Here is a 16,849-nt window from a genome sequence, read left to right as displayed (position 1 = left end):
CATTATGTCCATGGCATGATGCCTCAGTACTAGACATCACTATAAACTGTCACACTGCAGACATCATAGCGATAAGATTGTTAAAGCTATGTTAAAAATCAAAAAGACACTCAATACCTTTGGTACAGTTCTTTCATCTCTACTCGAATCTTGGCTAATGAGTATTTTACCAAAGTTTTGAAATTAAAATAAATACTGATTAATATTAAATACCAATTTATTTTCTTAAATTAACATAGCTGCTCAAAACTGTAGAATCAATATCGATGGCAATGTCATCCCCTTCCTCAATTTCTTTCCTTAAGCTACTCTAAATTGTTGACTCAACATCCATAGCAATATTGTCATCCTCAATTTCTTTGATGGCACAGTAATTATGCCTTTCGCAAGTGCTTGAACACAGACTATTATTATCAAAGTCATGGGTTTTCACCATCACATCCTGAGAGTTTAACATCTCTCGTATTGATCGTAAATCAGGCATATTTCTGTAACCCTGAGATGTGGACTGGTTTCTGCCATGCCAGACTGGGTCATGATCTGTAACTTTTTCCTTATAGCATGAATCGTGACATCTATCCCCTTTTTGTAAATATTTATTACTATGATGCCTATCTGGTGATATAACATATGCCAATTTGGTATCATCTGACAATGGGGCAGTGAGAATTGTGTGATGGTACTTTGTACCTGGGCTAGAATTTGAAGTAGAGACAGAACTGTCTGTATCGCTGCACATATCCTTACAATCTGTACGATCATAAAACATCTTCAGTTCTTCCTCTTCTGGAATAGAACTCATTGAGGTTGCAGATAAATTACTCGATCCTGTTGTTGAAATAGAAATCCTTTTAATATTTAATCCATCTTCTTCCGTAACTGATGACTCTTCAACAGACTTCTGGGAGTCTTTCAAGCTACAAACAATTTCTCTCCGAGCTCCTGGCATCACACTAGTAACAGACAGCCGTCTCCGAAATGTTGCTGGCATTGTCATTCGCATACTGTTTCTTTTGAATGGAACAGTGCCTACAGAACTCGTGTCCTCAACTTTTTCTGAATGTTTTAATAATGTATTTAGGCCTCCTTCTGAGTGAGTATAATTGCTGTGTCTTCGAACCAATTTTGAAACAGTCTTTTCTGCTGGAACAGTGTAATCACTTTTGGTTTCAACAATATCAGAACACATGCCTGGTTTGCCTTGTCCACAGACATTTTCAGCTCTCACTCTGAACATATATTTTGTATTTGGTATTAAATTCCGCACATGGTAGCTTGTACCTTGACATGTGCTGGTGAGGACCTTCCATTTTCGTTCTTTTAAATTACAACACTCAAGCTGATAGGCCAAGATCTGTGAAGAGTTAATTCCCTTAGGTGAAAACCAGGAGAGTGTCAAGGAATTATGGGTAATATCCAATACTTTTGGGAATCCCTCAGGGGCATCTGGTCTACCTGTGATGAATGATAAGTAGAATAGTTATTATTACAGAAAGTTACCTGGTCTGATGTAATATCTGACATTAGCCCTGTCATGTTACCTGGTCTGATGCAATATAGGATAATTTAGCTCTGTCAAGTTAAAGACTTATCCATAAGGAATAATATTTGTTTGGGATTAACCACAAATCTGATCTTTTGATAATATATAGCATGGGCCAGAAAATCAATCAAGTGGTATTAATGTCAGCAAGTAACATGCTATAAACATTGTGGAGAGATAACTCTTTCAGATGTGTTATTTCAATTAATAATAATAATAATAATAATAATAAGTCTTGAAAGTTGAAAATTTACCTGGAAGGAATAGCTTTTTGGCATAAAGAAATAAGTTTCCCTCTTAAAAACATGCTACTGAATTTTAATACAGCCATTATAAAAAGTCAAAAACATTTCAAGACTTATAACAACATAATGTTATTGACAGTATTTTTTCATGTTCTAAAATTCCATCACAAGTTTCTATGGTAACCATGGGGCAAACACTATTATGATCTGAATATTTAATTGGGAACACGAGACAATTAGATTTTTGCCTCCAGTAAACAAAGAATACCATCTGTTCCTGGTATTATTCCTTGTGTCTGCAATTTTAGTCAAATAGTTTCAAAAATCCAAGCAACCTGACATTTGAGACTTATTCACACAAATGTCATAAAAATATATTTCAACAGAAAACATACCACAACAATCATTACTACAAGACTTATTTGGTTTAATCTAACTTATATTAAGTGTCTGGAGTCCTTGTTTCCAAAATAAAATTCAAAAGAGCTGAAAGCACAGGCTAGAATTTGTGGTGTTTAAATAAAATAAGCCATAAAATAATACCCCAATAAACCAGTCAATCCAAACAAACTAGACTGGTACATCTATAATATTCATAGGTAAAAATACTCAAGAAAGACCAAACTCTCCAATCAAGGGTAACTTGGTAATCAACCTCCCCGATCAAGGGTAACTTGGTAATCGACCTCCTCAATCAAGGTTAACTTAGTAATCGACCTCCCCAATCAAGGGTAACTTAGTATTCAAAGTCCCAAATCAAGGGTAACTTAGTATTCAAACTCCCCAATCAAGGGTAACTTAGTATTCAAACTCCCCAATCAAGGGTAACTTAGTATTCAAACTCCCCAATCAAGGGTAACTTAGTATTCAAACTCCCCAATCAAGGGTAACTTGGTATTCAAACTCCCACATCAAGGGTAACTTAGTATTCAAACTCCCCAATCAAGGGTAACTTAGTATTCAAACTCCCAAATCAAGGCTAACTTAGTATTCAAAGTCCCAAATCAAGGGTAACTTGGTAATTAACCTCCCCAATCAAGGGTAATTTAGTATTCAACCTCTCCAATCAAGGGTAACTTATATTTCTGCAACGTAAGACATCAACCCTGATATTTATGTTTTGGGGTTGCCAAAGACATAAATATTAGGGTTGATGTCTTATACTGTAGTACTAGGGTAACCTAGTAACCCAACTCTTGGTTTGACATTCAAGTAGACTCATTTTGGTTCCTAGTGATCCAGGCAAAGTGACAATCTGTGTACAAGTGCATATATCCTCAAATCTAGATAATCATATAATTTTTATTAAAAAAAGAAACTCAGTTTTATTTAAACTATACATAAGAAAAAGACTGTTTACTTACCCTGTGGCATTGGGCTTCGCATTGAAAGATGGTAGCTTCGTTGTTCATTGAAACCAAACTCTCTGTCATCATGATCTTGTGAAGTGTTTGCTCCCATTTTTTAAATAATTCTGTGTACTTGGTTTAATATGTGACAATCACCTAGTTAAAGTACTAGGTTAAAATTCTTCAGTCGCTATATACGTACACTGCTCTGAGAAGTTACGAACGATCCTTGATCATAAATGTATCACTTATGGTACACTCCCTAAAATTTCTCTAGTATACCATCACTGCATTTTGATAAGCATTTCCTTATGTCAGTCAATATCCGGATCCCCTTCATGCGGATCTCAGATCCCCTTCATGCGCTAACTAAATGATACTATGTTATTTATGTTATATTACTGAACTACCACTCAGTTCTCAAGCACACAGCATGTTCAAGTAAACCTTCAGAATTTCTCTTATCTACACTACCTGATACAATTTATACTAAACAAGTTCTAAGTTCTGTCTTTGATAGCAGTTTGTAGGTTACAGTCCAATGTATGGGGAGATCCTTTATCAAGGTAACTTTCCCCTTTTATACAGGCACATGATTTCTGTGAAAATATAATCCCCATCACTTTCAAATTTGTAAATCATTAATCCACCACACTCCTCTGATCTGGTGCAGATTGATAACTCATTAAAATATCTCCCATCTCCAAACAGAAAATACATCAGTACACTTCAGTCAAGTGGAAAATTAATATCACCACTTTCTGTCAACAGCCTTTGTAAAATGTTAACAACTTTCACCTGAATACAGGATATTGAAATCTTCACAAAAACATTTGCTTGAAATGAATTCTAGATTCCTCTATTATAAGTAACAAAAGTTCAATTCACTGGGAAATAAACATATCCTTATAAAACTGTCACACTAAAATAAATCCCACTAGTGATAGGTTCTTTCCAAAACCTTAACAGTCATTTCAGTGGTTTCAACACAGCATGACTCATTGCTAGTATGTAGCTCTCCATGGAGTCAAATTTTGGCACACTTCATTCCAAAATCAACTCTTTTATGAATGAACTGGAAAGTGTATTAAGAGAAACAGCATATACTATGGAGCCTCCCAATAACACAACCACAACTGGTATGTAAAACAACTATTTCTTTTCTTTTGTTCTTTTGTCTGCACATGAATGCTTCACCCCTTAGGCAAGTCAACTGATTGTACACAGACCTATCAATGTGGGTCTTGAGATTCAAACACTTAACACCTCCCCCTTCATTAATATGTATGACAAATCAATTCTGGGGTTGACCAGTTACTCAATACACCCTGCCCACTGATGAATATTAATAAACTTGTGCACAGTCAGCTGTATTCGTTCAGACACTAAAGCCTATCATTCACTCAAATTACCCCACCCACTAATGCATATTAATTTCCACGTGCACACTAGGCACTGCTGTATTTATAGCACCCATCTGATAATGGATGTTTATTGCAAAGGATAGTTTGCCAATTACATGTATACACCTATGACCAGAGCAGTGCTTTAACTAAAGTCAGTAGTCCATATACAAGAACTGTTACAAAAGCACTTTAATTAGGGTACTGAGGCATCAAGTCTTTGAAACATCTTAAGGTTTATATAAAATCACATTATTATTATTATTAATCAAACTAGTAAAGTTTTAAAAAATATGGAATTTTAATACATTCTGCCAAACTCCTTCCCATCCCCTCTGCTTATTAATATATAATATAGATTTTTCAGCAGTGTGCTTAAAATGCAATTTATAAATAAATTACTGCAATGGAAAAATTTCAGTTTTGTAAAACCTGTTAAATTCTAAGCATAAATTTTTATTTGGCAATTTTTCAATATTATTTTTTTATATATTAAAAATCTGAGATTACAATTTTTGCAAACTGTGACAAGGTCACAAAATTGCACAAACTAATAATACATGTATAAATCTGTTTATCACTGAAACCTGCCACCTTCAACTGTCATGAAGTACAGCAGAAGTGCAATCCAGAATTGACCTGGCTATAGCTGCCCTCTTAAGCCCGAAAAGGAGGCGGAAAGCAAAAGCATCAATACCAAAAACAAAGTCTAACTTTTAAGGGCATTGGAACTGTCACTTTTTCAATATGGATGTGAATCACAATCCTTAAACTTCTACTACACAAACCACAAAATAAATGAGATGTACAGCACCAATCAGTCAGCCATTGACACCAATCAGTCAGCCATTGACACCGATGACGACCTCTTCACAATCATCAAAAAGAAAAAGCTCCTTTACTGGGCATAGTATGCGTCTAAATGAGAAAAGGATGCCAGTGCAAGAACTGGTTTGAAGTCATCAGAGAATGCCACTTTAAGAAGCATTATAGGTTATCCAATCTCTGCTGATCGGCTTTGACAATGTCCCTTTAAGAGGCATCATAGGCTGAAGGACACATCTTTGCTAGCCAAGGTTTCAATGTGTTAACCCTACCTACACCTTGGATCTGTGAATTTCATTTGATGCAGTGGCAAGCCATTGCATCCAATCAAAAGCAAGTTGTTCAAATTTGAACAAAGTTCCTACAAGACTGAGACAAGGGAAGCACCCAAATGGAATAAACTTATAAAAAAAGCAATTTTCCACTGCCAGTCTGTGTTTGTACAAATACATCCTTTCCCTCAAATACACGTCTAATGGCTTGCTTCACTCTGGTGTATAGTCATACTTTCAAAGTTAAGCTTATAAAATGTCCTTTTGAAGTCAATTGTCTCCACCATATTTTCAGCCGATGTTCAATACACTGCTGTCATATGCTACTGGTTAGCTGGCATTATATACTAAGGGAAACAACTCATGAAATAAAATATATGTTGCTAGGACAAAGCTCTGAAATATTTGAAAGATTCGCCATGGTGTAGATAGGGTTAACAAAACGGAACCTGCGCTAGTGAAGCTGTGATGACCAATCTATGGTGATCTATGGTCAGAGGGACACTGGAAGTAGTGCCCCAGTGATTGCAACAATTAAAGGGGTACGTGACATGTGATACAAACTTAACAATATACAGTATATGGTCAGTAAGGTAATCATGTATCCCAGCTGATAATATATCTATGATTATATAAAAGACCCAATCTGTTTGTATACAATAATGGGGCATTTGGATAATGTTCTACTAGAGAAAATCTTTACTTTTAAGGGAATGTGGCTGAGACACTAAAACTCATCTTGTGAGACCACTGCCATGAAAGACCACCTGTCTTGAGAGAACACACTAACAGTGTACTGATTAAACTATAATACTGTGTTCAGACATACAATCAGAGATCATCTGTCCTAAACGACCATTTGTACAATCAAGACAGGTTCTACTATATCGCTTCATTTTAATTCAACATTTTATGCATTTTATATTATTAACTTTTATCTTTTATTTTAAAGTCCTTTTACAGAATTGTTTCCTTGTATATTTTTTCCTGAAATGATTTTTTCATTTATTTTGAGGTTTATATCCTGAATTATTTTTGCCAATCGAACTCTTTATTTACATTTTTACAACTTGACTTTAAGTTAGTATCAAACAGATTATGCACATTAAATCAGCCAGCCATCTGTACATACATACATACATACATACACACACACACGCACGCACGCATACATACATACATACACAAATACACTAACAAATGTACAAATTACAGTCACATATTGATTATTCTGACCAGGGCCAACAAGGGGGGGGGGCAATCAGGGATATATCCATGGGGCCTGGGCCAAACAACACTTTTTAATTTTATTAAAGAAAATGTTTGACTCCCATCGGACAACCAGATTTTGACTAGTTAAACTTTATGATTGTATGTATAAAAGATAATAATGTAAAGTACACACTGAAAGTGAAAAAGGTCATTTCATTGTGCTGGATAATCGGTCAATCTTTCATTGCACTGGATCAGTCAATCTTTCATTGCACTGATCAGTCAGTATTTCACTGCACTGGATCAGTCAATATTTCATTGCACTGGATCAGTCAATCTTTCACTGCACTGGATCAGTCAATATTTCATTGCACTGGATCAGTCAATATTTCATTGGGCTGGACATCAGTCAGTGTTTTACTGGCCTGGATTATCAGTCAATATCTGAATGGTATGGGTCTAATATATTTTAATGGTCTGGATTATCAGTCAACATTTCAGATAATTAGTCTTTGGCTAATCAACATTTTTTGACAATTAACTCAGGGCTGACAACATGTTATGATTCTCAATATTTCTGGACAGGTATTAAACAGGTGGGAAAAGCCAAAATTATGTGGTTCAAATACTACAGGATAGCTACCTGACAAAATGTGACTCATTTCAACTTCCATATAATTTAGTCAACACCCGTAAAAGTGTCCTGTTCTAGTTTGAAACACCCTAGATAATAGGATGACTCATCGCTGTTTATTTTGACATGACTAAACAAGGAAGTCATCTGACAACACCATACTCAACACTTGTACATTAATCTACCCTGATATAATTGATCCAGCTATTATGGTTTCAGTTCTGTGAAAAACATTAAAACTGTCCAAATGAGAAGTTGCTGCCAAACTTTTAGGATGCTCTTTTTAGAGGTAATCAGGATAAAGAGGTTTTGGTAGTACTAAAACTGTCAGTTTGGTACCAAAATATGTGTCCAATATGTGGAGGAAGCCTGGTCCTCCAGCCCATAAAACTTTACTCCAAATTTTGACAATTAATGTCACTCCAAACTTTGAAATATTACAGCCCGAAATAGATAAATGCATCATTCTGATTGGTCAGACCATTTTCTTATCAAACGTGGAGTTGAGTAAATTTATTTGACCATGGAAAAGCAAAGCTGATGAAGGCCAGTTTGGGGGAGTGTCATGATGAGGTAGCTAGGATAGAGAAGGGCCAGTTTAGGGGAGTGTCATGATGAGGGAGCTAGGACAGTGAAAGGGGCCAGATTGGGGAAGTGTCATGATGAGGGAGCTAGGATAGAGAGGGGCCAGTTTGGGGGAGTTTCATGATGAGGGAGCTAGGATAGAGGGGCCAGTTTGGGGGAGTGTCATGATGAGGGTGTGTGTGTGTGCATACATGAACCTTGATGCTAAATTGCCAAATAAAATTCATTTTGGATAACGTGTTATTGTGGAAAACTGATGTCATACAAATGAATTTCTAACACCATAGCATTATTCCATGGCATGGTGGTTTCTCTTTTAATATTCATATCTGTGAGAAATAAACTACATTAAATTATATCTGGGAATATTATTCTTTTAGAAAAAAACAAAATCTTAAAATGTCAACACATAAAACTATGGTTATTTAAGTTTTAGTTTGTACCAGGCAGTGTATTTTCAGTCCAGAGTAGTGAAATGGGATGATGTCATTTTGACCTATCCTGGATTTTTTCATTGATACATAACCCACAAACTGTTCAGAAATGTACTTCACAAACATGAAAGCATATCTCAGAGAAGTCAAGAGGGGTCCTTGACTTATCACATTAACAATATTTGAGTTCATTTCTGTAAAACATATGTCAGGACTGGAATTGATTTGTATGTATAGTTAACTTATCATGTATTTTATGATTGCTAAATGTTGGCAACAATAAACAATCCTAATATGAAAGTACAAACAATCAGTTTATCCTTGGCCTTAGAATGAATGGCATATTAGTCCATCACCAATACCTGTAGTCAAGCAAAGTACACTGACTGATCTGCCACTTGATCCAGAACCGTTCCTTGGGAACATTGACCATCAATAAATGACTTAGGAATGACACATGGATGAGTAATAGCAACTGTCATTAAGTGGGTAATTGAAAATTCAAATAGAAGAAATTGCTATTATTATTGTAATATTTAACCAAATAGGATTGTTGATAAAGACCTATTTCCCCGACTGACATTTTAGTAAAAGCATGACGGGCTATACATGTCTAAGAAACTGGAGGTCATCAAACTTAGTGACTCATCAAAGCATCAAACTTGCAAATAAAACAAACCTTACAAAAAGACATTCAGTTAGGTCCAAGTAATATTTGTTACTTAGGACCAGGTGAGCTTGAACAAAATAAAACATTCCAAAATAAAAGGGATGAAATTTACTAGTGAGAAGTAAATAGATAAATAGATTTGCTGTAATATGTTGCTAAATGGATTTGGGTGTTAAAGATTATCAATAATGAAAATATTATTGCCCAATATTAGGTAGCCTCATATTAAATTGGAATAGGCTTGTTTCCAGTCAGCTGACTGTCCCTGTTTCTCATTGCCCACCCAAACACCTTTGTCCCCATGGTTAAGAAAAAGCATATTAAATACGTCTTAAAAAATAAACGACTTGACTACCCCAATTTTAAAACCAGTGCAATAGGAAACATAATTTTGACTAGATTCATACAGCAATCCTTTTACACCAACTAGATTCACAGAGCAATCCTTATACACCAACTAGATTCACAGAGCAATCCTTATACACCAACTAGATTCAAAGAACAATCCTTATACACCAACTAGATTCAAAGAGCAATCCTTATACACCAACTAGATTCAAAGAGCAATCATTATACACCAACTAGATTCATAAAGCAATCCTTATACACCAACTAGATTCAAAGAGCAATCATTATACACCAACTAGATTCAAAGAGCAATCATTATACACCAACTAGATTCACAGAGCAATCCTTATACACCAACTAGATTCACAGAGCAATCCTTATACACCAACTAGATTCAAAGAACAATCCTTATACACCAACTAGATTCATAGAGCAATCATTATACACCAACTAGATTCATAGAGCAATCCTTATACACCAACTAGATTCACAGAGCAATCCTTATACACCAACTAGATACACAGAGCAATCCTTATACACCAACTAGATTCATAGAGCAATCATTATACACCAACTAGATTCATAGAGCAATCCTTATACACCAACAAGATACACAGAGCAATCCTTATACACCAACTAGATTCACAGAGCAATCCTTATACACCAACTAGATTCATAGAGCAATCATTATACACCAACTAGATTCATAGAGCAATCCTTATACACCAACTAGATTCACAGAGCAATCCTTATACACCAACTAGATACACAGAGCAATCCTTATACACCAACTAGATTCATAGAGCAATCATTATACACCAACTAGATTCATAGAGCAATCCTTATACACCAACAAGATACACAGAGCAATCCTTATACACCAACTAGATACACAGAGCAATCCTTATACACCAACTAGATTCACAGAGCAATCCTTATACCCAACTAGATTCATAGAGCAATCCTTATACACTGAATACATTCATAATCTTTATGCACTGACTAGATAGATTCACAGAGCAATCCTTATACACTGAATACATTCATAATCGTTATGCACTGACTAGATAGATTCACAGAGCAATCCTTATACACTGAATACATTCATAATCTTTATGCACTGACTAGATAGATTCACAGAGCAATCCTTATACACTGAATACATTCATAATCTTTATGCACTGACTAGATAGATTCACAGAGCAATCCTTATACACTGAATACATTCATAATCTTTATGCACTGACTAGATAGATTCACAGAGCAATCCTTATACAATGACTAGATTAACAATTTTTATACACTGACTAGGTTCACAGAGCAATCCTTATACAAAGACTAGATTCAGAGAGCACTCGTTATACACTGACTAGATTCAGAGAGCAATCCTTATACACTGACTATATTCACAAAGCAATCCTTATACACTGACTATATTCACAAAGTAATCCTTAGTAACACTGACTATATTCATCTTCTCTATTTGTTAAACATCTCTGAAATTTAAACAAATATCCAAGTCATCTTGTGTAGATTTAAATCCTTCCTTCGTAATCCTACCAAAGTTTAGTGAGATGTGCAAAGTGTGCCACGTATTAAAATAATGGGCTGGTCTTGTGACCTTATACCTTTCGGAAGGGGGGGGGGCACATTTTCTACTTTATTTCAGAGCATAATTCAATCTGACACAATGTCTAATGTGATACTCCATGCAGTTCCATCTCAACTGATGTATGATGTAAACTGTACAACCATGGCGTCATCCAATACCAAGATCTGATGTAATACTGATATTATCCAAGACCAAGATCTGCTGTCACAAACTGATATCATCCAAGAGACCAAGATCTGCTGTCACATACTGATATCATTGAAGACCAAGATCTGCTGTCACACACTGCTATCATCCAAGAGACCAAGATCTGCTGTCATATACTGATATTATCTGAGACCAAGATCTGCTGTCACATACTGATATTATCCAAGACCAAGATCTGCTGTCACATAGTGATATCCAAGAGTCCAAGATCTGTTGTCACATACTGATATCATCTGAAACCAAGATCTGCTATCACATACTGATATTATCCAAGAAATCAAAGTCTGCTGTTGTATACTGATATTATCTGAGACCAAGATCTGCTGTCACATACTGATATTATCCAAGAGACCAAGATCTGCTGTCACATACTGATTTTATCCAAGAGACCAAGATCTGCTGTCACATACTGATGTTATCTAAGAGACCAAGATCTGCTGTCACATACTCATATCATCCAAGAGACCAAGATCTGCTGTCAAATACTGATATCATCCAAGAGACCAAGATCTGCTGTCACATACTGATGTTATCCAAGAGACCAAGATCATCTGTCACATACTGATATTATTCAAGATTAAGATCTGCTGTCACATACTGATATCATCCAAGAGACCAAGATCTGCTGTCACATACTGATATCATCCAAGAGACCAAGATCTGCTGTCACATACTGATATTATTCAAGATTAAGATCTGCTGTCAAATACTGATATCATCCAAGAGACCAAGATATGCTGTCACATACTGATATTATCCAAGAGACCAAGATCATCTAACACATACTGATATTATCCAAGAGGCCAAGATCTACTGTCACATACTGATATCATTCAAGACCAAGATCTGCTATCACATACTGAGCTGGTAGATCTGGGCCCGCAGTCAATGAATTTAATGAAAGTGCACACACTCTAATCATCTGTCAATACAACATCAGATCTGGATTATAGGCTGTTTGCAGTCAGATATACATGCACTTGGAAAACAACTAACCTAAAGCCAGGCAAGTCTTATAAACCCGAGGCAACTGTTTTTTTTATCAAATAAGCCCAAGTCAGAAATAAAGGAGCTAAAAGTCTGTATTGCCTTTAATAGATTATTGCCATTCAAAAGTTTTGTTACTGCATTAGTCAGATGAATGGATGTCTGATTAATGGGGTTAGATTGTAAATTTACAAGTATACAACATATGCAGTATGTGTAGCACCTCACCCATGTTAACTGTACCAAATTCTACACTCTGCTGAGGCAGTGCCTAAAGCTGAGTGGTTTAGAGAGATGAACAATGAACAAGTTTAAAACAACATAGTGCCAATTTATCTTTAACACCAGCTTATTCAAAACTCAATATTCTAAAGGAGGAATAACCTTTGGTACTCAACGACCTACATATTCACAGCAAGTCCAGAGAACTGAATAATGACAGGTTTCATGGAAATTTAAACCTCACATTCTGAAAGACTTAAGCCATTGGACCATGTAGAACGACACGTATTTAGCATTGACATAACACATTATGTCATAAGTACTGTATGATCTATATTACTGTATTTCATCAGTACACAGTGTACACACAGACATTTCATATCTACCTCCATAGTTATAAGTAAGGTCAATATTCCTGATAGATTAGTCTGTAATCAGTTTTCTTGAATATAGTAATTTTGGGTGGGTGGGTGCAGGTGGACTTTAACAGATCCTCAGCAAATTAAAAAATCTAAAAGCCTTTGAAAACTAGAGTAATTCATTTTCATAAGATCAAAATTTGAATATATCAATATGTGGGATTTCATTTAACAGCTATCTAATAGATATTTTTGTACTTCATTATCCAACAAATATACACTGATTTTAAAATTGAAAAGTAAATACCAATATGGTCTAGCATGATCTGATTTTTAGTTTGCACCATGCATACATACATACATACATACATACATGCATACATACATACATACATACATACATACATGTACATACATACATACATATACATACATACATGTACATATATACATACATACATGTACATACATACATACATACATGTACATACATACATGTACATACATACATGTACATACATACATATGCATGTATGCATGTGTGCACACACACAATCACATACATACATATGCACACACACACACACACACACACACACACACACACACACACATAAATATATACATACATATGCACACACACATACATACATACATAAATACACACACACTGTCAGAACCTAAGGCACATTGATCTCTTTATTTGATGCACCTTCAATGGTTTAAGTACTTCATCACTACAATTAGTATGAAAGATAAACACCTGGTGCTTCATTATTTAATCACTACAGTTATTACAAAGATAAACACTTGGTAACTGAACATGACATGAATGTATTAGACTTCCTGTCTGCCAAATCCCATTCCAGGCTATCTAGAAAACTATGACCCCATTTCACCCTTTTCAGAGAACTATAGCCCCTTTTCTGAGAACTGTGGCAACTTTTCATTCTAAAAGCACCTTAATATTGCTTTATAAACTCTATAAACTAAACCATTATTCTGGGGTTACAAATTTCTAAAGTCTGAGCATGGGAATCAAAATTCCACCCGGCTACTATCTCTCTACAAAAGTCTGATGGTCTTGGAAGGGTATGCTAAACACTCTGTTTTGAAACATAAAGAAACACAGTTAAAGGTACATACATACAGTATATCGCAATTTTTCTCCAAGATCACTTTTTATAGACATCTACTATATCCATTTAAACCTCCATTACAAACAGGTGTGTGAGGTGCAAACGCATGTGCCAGGTGCAAACAGGTGTGACAGTATGTATCTTTAGATATATTAGTGAGCGAAGGAAGCTGATTTATCCCCCACACGGGAAATATGCTAAAAGTTCATAAATGGATAGAGCGAATAGTTGATGAAAATTCTATTTTCCTGAAAAATGTTTCCATTTGTTTTTGGGGTTTTTTATAATAAAAGAGAAATTTCATTGTCTTGGATGCAACAGGTACACAACTTTCATCATTGGGCATCTATAGAAGAACTGCTGATACAAGTATATGCTCCGACCTAATTAAACATGCCTCAATGGATAATATAAATCAAGACTTACATCCAATTCCCAATTTGTCCAATTAGTGTTGATTTTGTCCTTGTTAAAATAAAGACTTCTATTGGAGAGTACAAGATATGAGGTAATATAGATAATAATGCTTATCTCAAACTGTCATAGGAATGTCTATATAAATATACTTGCCTTAATCTATAGTCTCTATGTCGACATGCACAGCCTAGATAATACAGGTAAATATAACCTGGACAATACATGTTAATTTGTACCAGTCAATACCAATTTATGAACTAATCACACAAAACTAACCAAGTAAACAAATTTCATATTAAAATCTCAGATCTCGGATTGTGTACACATGTAGTTGTTTCCAAACTAATCCATTTATCTTTCAGGAAAGAAATTTTTCTACTGGAAATGACATCGTTAAGTTAAATAGATTAAGCTGAAGTATGGCCAATCATGGAATTTTAAATTATCATAAAATAATCCCAAAATATTTCCTCCAATCGTGGCCAGTATAAATGGTGGAGGAAGAACCCAGGAAAACCCCGGAAGAATCACCAACCCACGAGAAGCTAGTGGCAAGTTTTCTCACATGCCCACGTTTGCCAAACCCGAGACTCGAAACCATGCAGACAGAGGTGAGATGGCAGTGATCCATAATGGTGAGCACTTTAGACCACTCGGGGGCCCCTGTAGTACTGTAAAGTCTGGTCAGCATTGTAACTTTGCACTAACTGTAGCACTGTAAGATCTGGTCAACATTGTCACTTTGCATTAATCGTACCATTGTCACTTTGCATTACTTTGCATTAATCGTACCATTGTCACTTTGCATTAATCGTACCATTGTCACTTTGCTCTAAATGTAGCTTTGTAAACGTTTAGTAAACATTGTCACTTTGCACAAAATTGTAAATTGTTACTGTGTAAAGTTCTGTAGTTTTTCATTTTACCTCAATCGACTGCTTTTGATGAAACCAAGTAACTCTAAATGTCTCCATACATTTTGGCAACTTCTTGTGTTGTCTTTCAATTTCGTTACTTTACAAAGAACCTTAGGGTTTTAAACCTTTTATTTCTTTAGTCACTGTAGGTAATTCTGTTGATCATATTTATGTACTGATTTACTTTGTCTACAACTTATATCACTACAGTTCTAAAGTGACGTGGCGGATGTAAGTGCTTGTCTCAAAGCAAGTGATGTCAGTACACAGGCAATAATTAATAACAAAATGTGACTATAGTGTCAATTCTTTTAAAAATGTTTTCAAATTTCCCAAGAGAAACATCATCACTAAAAAGCTTATGTCTCATACTGTTGAGCCACAGTGGCTCATTTGGTTGATCACTGGACTTGCAATCCAGGTGTTGTGGGTTCAACACCCATTGAGGACAGCCTGTGCTGGATGCTTCTGTGTGTCCGTGGGAAAGGCTGGTGACACAGCCAGTGTGATAAAACCTTTAATGTCTTTTAAGTGCTGTTAAAAATCCAACCAACAACTGAAACTTAAAGCCTAAAATTTTCATTTGAAGCATTTGTATTAGAATCTATCCATTTCTTTCTGGTATGACAAAAATAGCACAAAGGATTTGATAGTACATGTAATGGGATTAGTTTAAATGATGTGACTTCAAACATACAAAGTAAAATCTGTACTCCGAAAAGTTAAAAACATCTGCACCAGATTTAAAGCACATGTCATGCTTACTCATTAGAATCGTTAAAAATCTAAATCAGAGAATCTAAATAAATAATAATTTTGATTTGGCCAGCCATATTTAAATTAGACTAAAGGAGACATAAGGAAAAGATTGTAAATGGGGGAGGGGAGAGAGAGGATAATCTACAATCATGATAACAACTTGGAACTTTGCTTTGAGTAAACTACTTGAAGTAACTAATACACACTTAATGAATCAACAAATACAGCAATATTCCTTTACAATTTTTCAAGCAGTATATAGCTTTTAGAGTTTTGGGACAGTCTGGCAAGAAGCCAAGTGTTTTTCAAGTGAGTGATCTGTTAGTCAGCATATGTTGCATGTGTCTTAATATATTTTAAGGAGTTTATGCACATGTAGTATGAAGGATATAGATCTACAATCATCTATATATACATGGATGATGAAGGATCTAGATCTATAATCATCTATATATACATGGATGATGAAGGATCTAGATCTATAATCATCTATATATACATGGATGATGAAGGATATAGATCTATCATCATCTATATATACATGTAGTATGAAAGATATAAATCTGTAATCATCTATATAAACATGGATGATAAAGGATATAAATCAGTAATCATCTATATATACATGGATGATGAAGGATATAGATCTATCATCATCTATATATACATGCAGTATGAAAGATATAAATCAGTAATCATCTATATATACA

General features: G+C 35.2%; 2 protein-coding genes across 38 annotated transcripts in view; both read right to left on the bottom strand.

Annotated features, from left to right (window-relative positions):
• Positions 1-16,849, bottom strand: part of LOC149789875 (uncharacterized) — a 704,306-nt gene that overhangs the window by 72,855 nt on the left and 614,602 nt on the right. The window lies entirely within an intron of this gene.
• On the bottom strand, positions 200-4,423 carry LOC149789876 (uncharacterized). The gene is made up of 2 exons (XM_089971924.1): positions 3,153-4,423; positions 200-1,455 (listed from the first exon to the last, which is right to left on the bottom strand). The coding sequence occupies exons 1-2, from the start codon at positions 3,247-3,249 to the stop codon at positions 311-313; spliced, it is 1,242 nt and encodes a 413-aa protein (XP_089828050.1). The 5' UTR covers positions 3,250-4,423; the 3' UTR covers positions 200-310.

This window comes from Sinohyriopsis cumingii, chromosome 10 (genome assembly GCF_028554795.1).
Source record: "Sinohyriopsis cumingii isolate HCF-2022 chromosome 10, ASM2855479v2, whole genome shotgun sequence".
Classification (NCBI taxonomy): domain Eukaryota; kingdom Metazoa; phylum Mollusca; class Bivalvia; order Unionida; family Unionidae; genus Sinohyriopsis; species Sinohyriopsis cumingii.
This window is presented reverse-complemented; position numbering and strand designations above follow the sequence as displayed.

Coding starts and splice junctions, on each gene's coding strand:
- LOC149789876 (XM_089971924.1), bottom strand. CDS start 3,249: ATGGGAGCAAACACTTCACAAGATCATGATGACAGAGAGTTTGGTTTC. Junction 1,456..3,152: donor GCGAAGCCCAATGCCACAGG/GTAAGTAAACAG, acceptor CATTCATCACAG/GTAGACCAGATGCCCCTGAG.